At 37.4% G+C, this 10,260-nt stretch overlaps 1 protein-coding gene across 2 annotated transcripts in view; it reads right to left on the bottom strand.

Moving 5' to 3' along the window:
- LOC107567518 (CREB-regulated transcription coactivator 2-like) overlaps positions 1-10,260 on the bottom strand; it is a 31,391-nt gene that overhangs the window by 4,237 nt on the left and 16,894 nt on the right. For both annotated transcript variants that reach the window (XM_016253208.1, XM_016253209.1), the window contains 3 exons: positions 9,073-9,207; positions 7,528-7,653; positions 324-392 (listed from right to left, as the gene is read on the bottom strand). In XM_016253208.1, the coding sequence (XP_016108694.1) occupies positions 324-392; positions 7,528-7,653; positions 9,073-9,207 (330 nt within the window). The remainder of the gene's footprint in view (positions 1-323; positions 393-7,527; positions 7,654-9,072; positions 9,208-10,260) is intronic.

Raw genomic sequence — 10,260 nt, 5'->3', positions numbered from 1 at the left:
GTGTGTGTGTGAGAGAGTGAGTGTGTGAGAGTGAGTGTGTGTGTGAGAGAGTGAGTGAGAGTGTGAGTGTGAGTGAGAGTGAGTGTGTGAGTGAGTGTGTGAGTGAGAGAGTGAGTGTGTGTGTGAGAGAGTGAGAGAGTGAGTGAGAGTGTGAGTGTGAGTGAGAGTGAGTGAGTGAGAGAGTGAGTGAGTGAGAGAGTGAGTGAGTGAGAGTGTGAGTGAGTGAGTGAGTGAGAGAGTGAGTGAGTGAGTGAGTGTGTGAGTGAGTGAGTGAGAGAGTGAGAGAGTGAGTGAGTGAGTGAGTGAGTGTGCGTGCGTGTAACCTGTTGGTTCTGGCGTATCTGCAGGCTGAGGTATGGGTCGTCCAGCAGTGAGTTCAGGAACATTGTGTCCTAAATGACACAGAAGAGACACTCGTCCATAAATGAAGGAAAATACCACGGTATTACCATTTCTGGACCAGTGCTGTTTTTAACTTGTTTAATGTTTATATAATATAATATTCATTCACATTTAGAATTAGCTTTTATTTTTATATAATCAGTTTTCATTTTAATTTCATGTTTTAAGTTAAGCCTTTTGTGTTTTTCTCATTTTTATTCTTGTTTTTGTATACTTCTATTTTGCTTTAATGTATTTTTATTTCAGGTTCTGTTTTAGTAATTTTAGTACTTAAACATTTTATTTCAGTTAGTTGCTTTTTATCTATTATTTAGGCTTTGATTTCAATTGCTGAAAACAATTTCAATAGTTTTATTTATTAATATTAACACTGGTCTGTTAGTGCGGTTAGATCACTGTAATGTACTATTATGTAATATGTACTACTAGATTAGACTCAAAGGGTTAGGGTTAGGGTCACAGAATGAACTAGAGGAGTACAGTTTGATGTCAAACTTTACAGCTGGCTTGAAAAACCAGGCCAGAAAGACTGAAAACATTGTAGTAGCTTTAAGTAGTTCTACAGTTTAAAGTTTTAATGTTTTGAAGGCAATATAAGATGGATAGATAAAAATGAACTTACACAGCTATACATTTTTGAGTTTGGAAATGTTTGGCTGCTTAACCTCTTAAGTTGAAATGTCTTTGTATGTATTGTTTTTTTAATGCACTACAGTATGCTGATGTCTAGCCTGTTGTTAACATGTTTCTAGCAAGTTGCTAGCATGACTAACAAGTTACTAACGTGATTCTAGCATTATTAGCATGTTACTAGCATTTTGCAACCATTTTCTAACATGTTGCTAAGATGATTCTAGCATGACTAGCGTGTTATTAGCATGTTGTTACCATGATTAACATGTTACTAGCATGGTTAGCAAGTTACTAGCATGATTCTAACACGATTAGCATGTTACTAGGCTGTTGTTAACGTTACTAGCATATTAGCAAGTGACAAGCATGTTTCTTGCATGTTTAGCAAGTTGCTAGCATTTTTCTAGCATGATTAGCATGTTACTAGCATGGTGTTAGCAGTGTGTTCGCATGATTAGCAAGTTACTAGCACGTTTCTAGCATGATTAGCATGTTACTAGCATGTTGTTAACATTATTAGCAAGTTACTAGCACATTGTTAACATTAGCAAGTGACTAGCATATTGCTAGCATGATTAGCATATGATTAGCATGTTACTAGCATTATGCTAGGATGTTTCTAGCATGTTTAGCAAAGTTACTAGCACGTTTCTAGCATGATTAGCATGTTCCTAGCCTGTTGTTAGCATAATTAGCAAGTTAGTAGCACTTTGTTAACATGTTTCTAACATGATTAGCATGTTACTAGCATGTTGTTAGCATGAGTAGCATGTTACTAACATGTTACTAGCATGTTGTTAACATTCGCATGTTGATAGCACGTTTCTAGCATGATTAGCATGTTCCTAGCCTGTTGTTGGCATGATTAGCAAGTTACTAGCATGTTGTTCGCATGTTTCTATGCTAATCCAGCTAAAACCAGTTGATTCAGTAAAAAAACAGCTAAGACCAGTCTGACCTGCTAATAAAAGTGGCCAAAACCACTTTAAAACCAGCCAAAGCAGCCAATCAGCTTAGGCTGGTTTTAGCAGTTTTTTCAGTAGGGAGTTAAGCTTTGCTACAGCATTAGACAGCTTAAATACACCATAAGTCTTATTGTATAAAAGTTTTCACACCCTCAATTAAATTATATGGGATTTTAGGTGGATTTGATAGTCTGGTTTACGAAAACCGTAAGCCGGATCAGTTAGAGAAGATATACACCGAGTCAGACCAGTCTGAAGGTCTGGGTCGAGTTTGGTGGCTCAAGCTTGAAAGCTCTAGGAGGAGATAGGTGTCGAAATTTGGCTCAGAAGAAGAATAATAATAATAAGTTTAAATAGTAGATCAGTAAGCTGGCTTTCTCAAGACAACTTAACCCTAACCCTAACCCACACTCACACACGCAGCCAATCAGCTTAGGCTGGTTTTAGCAGTTTTTTCAGTAGGGAGTTAAGCTTTGCTACAGCATTAGACAGCTTAAATACACCATAAGTCTTATTGTATAAAAGTTTTCACACCCTCAATTAAATTATATGGGATTTTAGGTGGATTTGATAGTCTGGTTTACGAAAACCGTAAGCCGGATCAGTTAGAGAAGATATACACCGAGTCAGACCAGTCTGAAGGTCTGGGTCGAGTTTGGTGGCTCAAGCTTGAAAGCTCTAGGAGGAGATAGGTGTCGAAATTTGGCTCAGAAGAAGAATAATAATAATAAGTTTAAATAGTAGATCAGTAAGCTGGCTTTCTCAAGACAACTTAAGGCGGGCGTACACGGTGTAGCGTCTGGACCAATCAGACACACCATTTTTCATTTGATTTAACAAATCAATTATTCATTAGATTAACAAACATTCACAGACCCCTCACCCAATAAACATACTGGGTGCCAAGATGTCTGTGAACAGGGCCCAGGACCCTGGTTACCATGGCAACCCTGACACCAGATACATTTACGACCTAATGGCATGTTGAGAAACACCCCTCTCACTACAATTTCCATAGGAAATCCACAGTGCGCAGTAAAAATGGACTCTTCTCTAATTAATTAATAGGAAAACCTTACATATACCGTGTTTGGTCTCTATTAATTCGTATTCGGATGATCTAATTGAGAGTGTATATTGTATGTTTATACCTATGCAACATATTAGCGTTCTAAGAATCTTTATTAGTTGTGCATCAACACCCAAAGCGAATTACATATGCGAAATAGATGCTCGCGGCTCGTACAGTGTGAGAAGAATTACGGGCCGATCCGAGACGTTACAAGCACCTCCCGATAATTTTCAAACATGTCAAAAAATAAAATATTATATAAAAAAACAAAATTAATATTTAAATTCGTGCTGTATGTACGGTTGAACGAGACGATTTGGCGATCCATCTGAAGTTGACCAATCAGAAGATGACAAAAACCATATAGTCTATAATAATTTTAGTTTAATTATACAGTTCTATTTTTTATTTGTTATTCCGAATGTGCCAAATTTGCCGTTCAGCTTTATGAATGAATATGCCTGTTGTATTTCCGGCAAAACCAGCAGAAATTCAGAAATGCTTACGTCAGAGTTTGTAAAATCGTAGTAAATTCGTGTCGTGTGTGACTGCCTCCGTACGTTTTTCGGATAAACTCAATCGTGACATGTGCCAGAGCTCACGGCGTTCCGACCTTCAGAAACGCACCGTGTACGGCCGGGCGCCTTTAATGAAAACACAATTTCGACTGAATTATGATGAGTTCGTAAAGTCTTCCATGAACACAGAAGCTGCAATCGTCTTTTCTTTCTGTATTGTGACATCCAGTATATCCGAGTTAAACAGCTTCTCAAACAAGAAGAGAAGCATTTCAATCATTTATAATAAACACTGCAATATTTCATTTAAAAACAAAATTGTGGTACGAGTGACCCAGGGCTCTACAGTGCGACCATTTCAGTCACATTTACTAATTACTCCGTCTGAAAAGTAATTTTGTTACTCAATAAGTAACTTAATTATTCAAATCGCGAATTAGGCTACATCTTAAAATCCCTATAAACCTTAAAGCATAGACAATAGAAATTAAACTCTTTATTTTTTCAATTTGAGTCAAACATAGAAAAGCGTAGCCTTTTAGCTTTAAAACAACTGTAATACTTAAACATTTAAAAAAAAAAAAAAGTAAACTTCTTTGGTGAACAAATAGAAATACTCTGAAATGCAAAATATCTGAATAACAAAAAAGCTTAAGAAAAATTCAACAATACATTTCAGTTTGGCAAGATGTTCAGGAAAAGCCCAACTAGTAAAATCCGTACAGGTTTATGTAAAAATAACACGTTAACTAATGCGCTCTACGCTTACTTTTCTTTTTAGGAGCGCTTGTGCTCTTAATTAAAAAAATTTAGGAGCACCTAATCAATAATCACAAATTCTGATAAAAAATTAACCTTCCCATTACGAGGTGATATTTGACTCCTTAAAGTGATTTACAGGGAATTTTGTTTTTACTTCTGCAAAGGCATTTTTCTAACGTTATTAAAAGTATGTCATCTTTTGTGTCAAATTCAAAAAAATACATTTATAAGCTTTTTAACATTTCTAATTAAAACAACCGAATAAAAACAAGTAGAATAAGAATAAGTTACCAATCAAATGAAATCAGTATTTAAGAAATACATGTGTGCTACAGAGGTGGCACAGAAGAACACACAAGTGGCTTGTAGGTGTATTTTCAGACGTTTAATGAGGCTCAGAGGTCGCATAAGTGCAATTAAATCCATAAATTCATGTTGAGGTTAATGTTTTGAATATAGAACTATTAAATTATTTAAATAACAGAAAATAAACTTACAAAATTAAACTAAAACTGCCAGCAGGTGGCGGCAAGTCACTGATTTTATCACTGAATCATTCATTCAATTGATTCGTTCGAACGGCTGATTCATTCAGGAACGAAGTACGTGACTGTCTGTAGCTGTGTCTCATTTAGAAGGCTGCGCCCTCTGGAGGTCGCATTTGAAGGCTGCATACGTCATCGAGGCAGTCTTCAGAAAAGCAAGTAGGACACTCCGAATGCGACACAGCTTGTATGAATGGGTGATTGAATCATTGACTCACTCGATTCGTTTAAAAACGCAGTTCATTCATAAACGAAACACTGCTGTGTTTGAATGGAGACGCGCAGTGGCTCAGCTGTTACTTTGTTTGAAACTATTTTTGTTGACGAAATAAGGCAATAGTGTTGTAGTCAGACAATATAAGTCACTTAATATTAACTTCTTGTTTAATGAACTGTTGTATTAAATCAATATCACATTTGCAAACTCCCTTAATAATCATTAAAAGCTGTCACTCATCTTAGTTCATCGCGATCTCACAAAACTCCATTATAATCGACGAAGCTCTCTACACTGCACAATGAATCTCTTATTTACACCCCGTCAGCACTTTGTTATAATGAGAGGATATGTCTGTGATACATTACTCAACGCTGCAGAAACACGCACGTATATTAGAACCTTTGAAGCTCCCTCAGCGCAAACACAAATATGCTGATCGGGTCAGTCGCACAGGTGCTCCTAAATATTATTTCATAGTCGCACGCAGTAGTTTTCAGTCGCAAATGCGCAAAAAAGCCCTGAAATTACAAAAATGATCTCCTCTGCTGATTAAAGCTTTCTATTGACATATTTCTCATGTCTCTGTGTCAAGTAGTCGCTCAGGTTGTGACGCGTAGAAAGTTGCTCACGGACACCGAGACGGTAGAAAGCACACCCTGTGTGTTTTGTTTATTTTACAAAAGCACAGTGTTTTGTTGTTATTGTCAGTGTACACAAATAAAAGTAGATTTGATTGATTTTAGTATTATCTGTATCTCTGTGAATCAGGGAAAACTGAAAGTGAACGCGCCGGCGCGCAGAGGGTTAAAGACGCTGCATTCAATTTTATCTTTAGACTGCAAATTTAGATTTCAAATTCAATATTGATTTTAGAACTGTTGAAATTATTTACAGTATGTAGCGCAAGTACTTTATAAGTAACTAATTAAATTACCTAAAAATGAACCGTAATCCCTTACTTTACTTTTTCAGTGGAAAGGTAATTTAATTACAGTAACGCGTTACACACAACACTGAGTGTAAGGAGCTTTGTGAGTTTTGTGAGATCGGGATAAACTAAGATGAGTGACAGCTTTTAATGATTATTAAGGGAGTTTGCAAATGTGATATTGATTTAATACAACAGTTCATTAAACAAGAAGTTAATATTAAGTGACTTATATTGTCTGACTACAACACTATTGCCTTATTTCGTCAACAAAAATAGTTTCAAACAAAGTAACAGCTGAGCCGCTGCGCGTCTCCATTCAAACACAGCAGTGTTTCGTTTATGAATGAACTGCAATTTTAAATGAATCTAGTGAGTCAGTGATTCAATCACCCATTCATAAAGACTGTCACGTACTTCGTTCCTGAATGAATCAGCCGTTCGAACGAATCAATTGAATGAATGACTCAGTGATAAAATCAGTGACTTGCCGCCACCTGCAGGCAGTTTTAGTTTAATTTTGTAAGTATCTTTTCTGTTATTTAAATAATTTAATAGTTCTATATTCAAAACATTAACCTCAACATGAATTTATGGATTTAGTTGCACTTATGCGACCTCTGAGCCTCATTAAACGTCTGAAAATACACCTACAAGCCACTTGTGTGTTCTTCTGTGCCACCTCTGTAGCACACATGTATTTCTTAAATACTGATTTCATTTGATTGGTAACTTATTCTTATTCTACTTGTTTTTATTCGGTTGTTTTAATTAGAAATGTTAAAAAAACGTTAGAAAAATGTCATTGCAAAGGTAAAAACTAAATTCCCTGTAAATCACTTTGAGTCAAATATCACCTCGTAATGGGAATAAAGCATTAAGCCACGTGAAGCCGTGGTTTACAGTGAATTTATAACAGCTAATGGCCGTTGTTAGGAACTCAGTGGTTTATTTAGCTGTTATAAATTCACTGTAAACCACGGCTTCACGGGGGTTACTGCTTTCATAAAACGATTATTCCTTATACGTAGCAAGGTTTCACAAAATAAAACGGAGCAAATAAAGTGTAATGATATTAATAAACACAGTATTCTTCCACCAAACAATGTAGCGCCTCAGAAACAGTTGTGGTTGCTACAAAGTGGTTGCCGAGCAACACACAAACGTAAACAAAGGTGTGTGTTACTTTGTAGCGTCATTTACAACAGCTTCGAACGCGGCTCAGCCAATCAGAGTCAAGCACCGGAACTCTCCGTTTTATAATGTAAATTTTTTTATCAGAATGTTGGATTATTGATTAGAAGGTGCACCTAATTTTTTTTTTTTATTACAAAAAAGAAAAGAAAAGCATAGAGCCCTGTGGCCACAGTTATACTGTCATCTTCATGGACAGGTAGCACTGTAATACCACAGTACTCTCTGAAGTATCCTGTAAATGGTACTCAGTTATGATACAGCATGGCTGTGCTGTCAGTCACTCACGCTGTACAGGTCCAGATCTCCGCTGAGAGCCGGACTGATCTGCTGTAGAGGAGGGAGCGTCTGCGAGGCGTCTGCAGGCCTGTAACTCACGGGGCTGGGGTTCTGGTTCTGACCGGAGCTCGACCGCTTCATTGGCAGGTTCTGCATGCTGTGCAGGTGAAGACCCAGACCCTTCTGAACCTGCTGCTGCTGCTGCTGGGCAAAAGAATACGGAGACGACCTCTGATCCACCTGCAGCCTGCTGGTGTCCAGAGCCACACCCTGAGACAGAGACAGATGGAGAAGAAGCGTCTAGAGTGACTTCTGAAGTGAAACTGTCCCTTGCGATCATTTTGATCAAACAATGAAGTATGTGTATGTAAGCACTGTTGTTGCCATTTCGGCCGCATCTGAAATAAGTCGCACCACTGACATTACCGGAGAAGTTTAAAAAATACGCTAGAAAACATTTATTAGATGTGTGGAGTAGGAACATATAAGAGCCGAAGTGTTTTAAACATACGAGCACAGTTCTGCTTTTTACATTGACTATCACTCTACAAAGACTACTATAATCACACGCAACAATCATTTCTCATATTTATTACAATATACACTGATAAACTGAACATTCACTTCAATGGTGTGAGACTGGATGCTTTCAGCCGATTTCTATTGAACGGTCAGCAACAGAACTGCAGCTCAAACTATTTCAAATATAGTGAATTAAGCTACAAACTCCATCATAAAGCACAGTGTTTGCATCTAACATGTGTTTTGAGCTGCAGCTCGTCATATTAATGGAGTGTTTCACTAGTTAGCAGTAAACCGGTTACCTCACCTGAATACCTTCGTAGATTTGTGTTGGATGTTATCTTTGGCATGGAAATATTTTATATGTAAATATAATTTTTTTGGCTTATTTCAGTTCATGTATTAAAACTAGCGAGCTGAGTCAGTAGTAGTGCTGACAGTGTCGTGTAAACATGACTGAAAACACGAAAAGCGGAGGAGCTGAAAAAAACGATTCAGTTGAGTGAGTCATTTACACTGGAACCAATCCGATTGATTCAAACTCGATCATTCAGTTCAAGCGATTCATTTAAGAATTTCGACATCACTTGTGTGTTTCGTGAGCTTTTCGAAACTCCGAATCAGTTAAACTATAGCACTGCAAAATGATTCAACGTTTCAAAGCGCTCCAATCAGGTCGTGTATCGCGAATCATTTGATTTAGATCAGAACAGATTTGTGAATCTATTGACTTATATATATCGGAACTTTAGAGCATGATTCGCACTCCAAAGTCCAGATCTTTTTTTATTATTATTATTGAACATATTTTACAAAATATACACAATGGCACTAATAAATGCAAATAAACAAGTATTAAGCAAGGCACATATTTATAAATAAAAATAAATAAAGATGGGAAAAGGGTCTCTTCATTCCTCTCACACACACTCTCACACACACACTCTCACACACACTCACACACTCTCACACACTCTCACACACTCTCACACACTCTCACACACACACACTCACACACTCACACTCTCACACCTTCATTGGCAGGTTCTGCATGCTGTGCAGGTGAAGACCCAGACCCTTCTGAACCTGCTGCTGCTGCTGCTGGGCAAAAGAATACGGAGACGACCTCTGATCCACCTGCAGCCTGCTGGTGTCCAGAGCCACACCCTGAGACAGAGACAGATGGAGAAGAAGCGTCTAGAGTGACTTCTGAAGTGAAACTGTCCCTTGCGATCATTTTGATCAAACAATGAAGTATGTGTATGTAAGCACTGTTGTTGCCATTTCGGCCGCATCTGAAATAAGTCGCACCACTGACATTACCGGAGAAGTTTAAAAAATACGCTAGAAAACATTTATTAGATGTGTGGAGTAGGAACATATAAGAGCCGAAGTGTTTTAAACATACGAGCACAGTTCTGCTTTTTACATTGACTATCACTCTACAAAGACTACTATAATCACACGCAACAATCATTTCTCATATTTATTACAATATACACTGATAAACTGAACATTCACTTCAATGGTGTGAGACTGGATGCTTTCAGCCGATTTCTATTGAACGGTCAGCAACAGAACTGCAGCTCAAACTATTTCAAATATAGTGAATTAAGCTACAAACTCCATCATAAAGCACAGTGTTTGCATCTAACATGTGTTTTGAGCTGCAGCTCGTCATATTAATGGAGTGTTTCACTAGTTAGCAGTAAACCGGTTACCTCACCTGAATACCTTCGTAGATTTGTGTTGGATGTTATCTTTGGCATGGAAATATTTTATATGTAAATATAATTTTTTTGGCTTATTTCAGTTCATGTATTAAAACTAGCGAGCTGAGTCAGTAGTAGTGCTGACAGTGTCGTGTAAACATGACTGAAAACACGAAAAGCGGAGGAGCTGAAAAAAACGATTCAGTTGAGTGAGTCATTTACACTGGAACCAATCCGATTGATTCAAACTCGATCATTCAGTTCAAGCGATTCATTTAAGAATTTCGACATCACTTGTGTGTTTCGTGAGCTTTTCGAAACTCCGAATCAGTTAAACTATAGCACTGCAAAATGATTCAACGTTTCAAAGCGCTCCAATCAGGTCGTGTATCGCGAATCATTTGATTTAGATCAGAACAGATTTGTGAATCTATTGACTTATATATATCGGAACTTTAGAGGATGATTCGCACTCCAAAGTCCAGATCTCTTTTTATTATTATTATTG

This window comes from Sinocyclocheilus grahami, unplaced genomic scaffold (genome assembly GCF_001515645.1).
Source record: "Sinocyclocheilus grahami isolate Dianchi unplaced genomic scaffold, SAMN03320097.WGS_v1.1 scaffold1164.1, whole genome shotgun sequence".
Classification (NCBI taxonomy): domain Eukaryota; kingdom Metazoa; phylum Chordata; class Actinopteri; order Cypriniformes; family Cyprinidae; genus Sinocyclocheilus; species Sinocyclocheilus grahami.
Note: the sequence above shows the minus strand (reverse complement) of the source record. Positions and strands in the feature narration are given on the sequence as shown.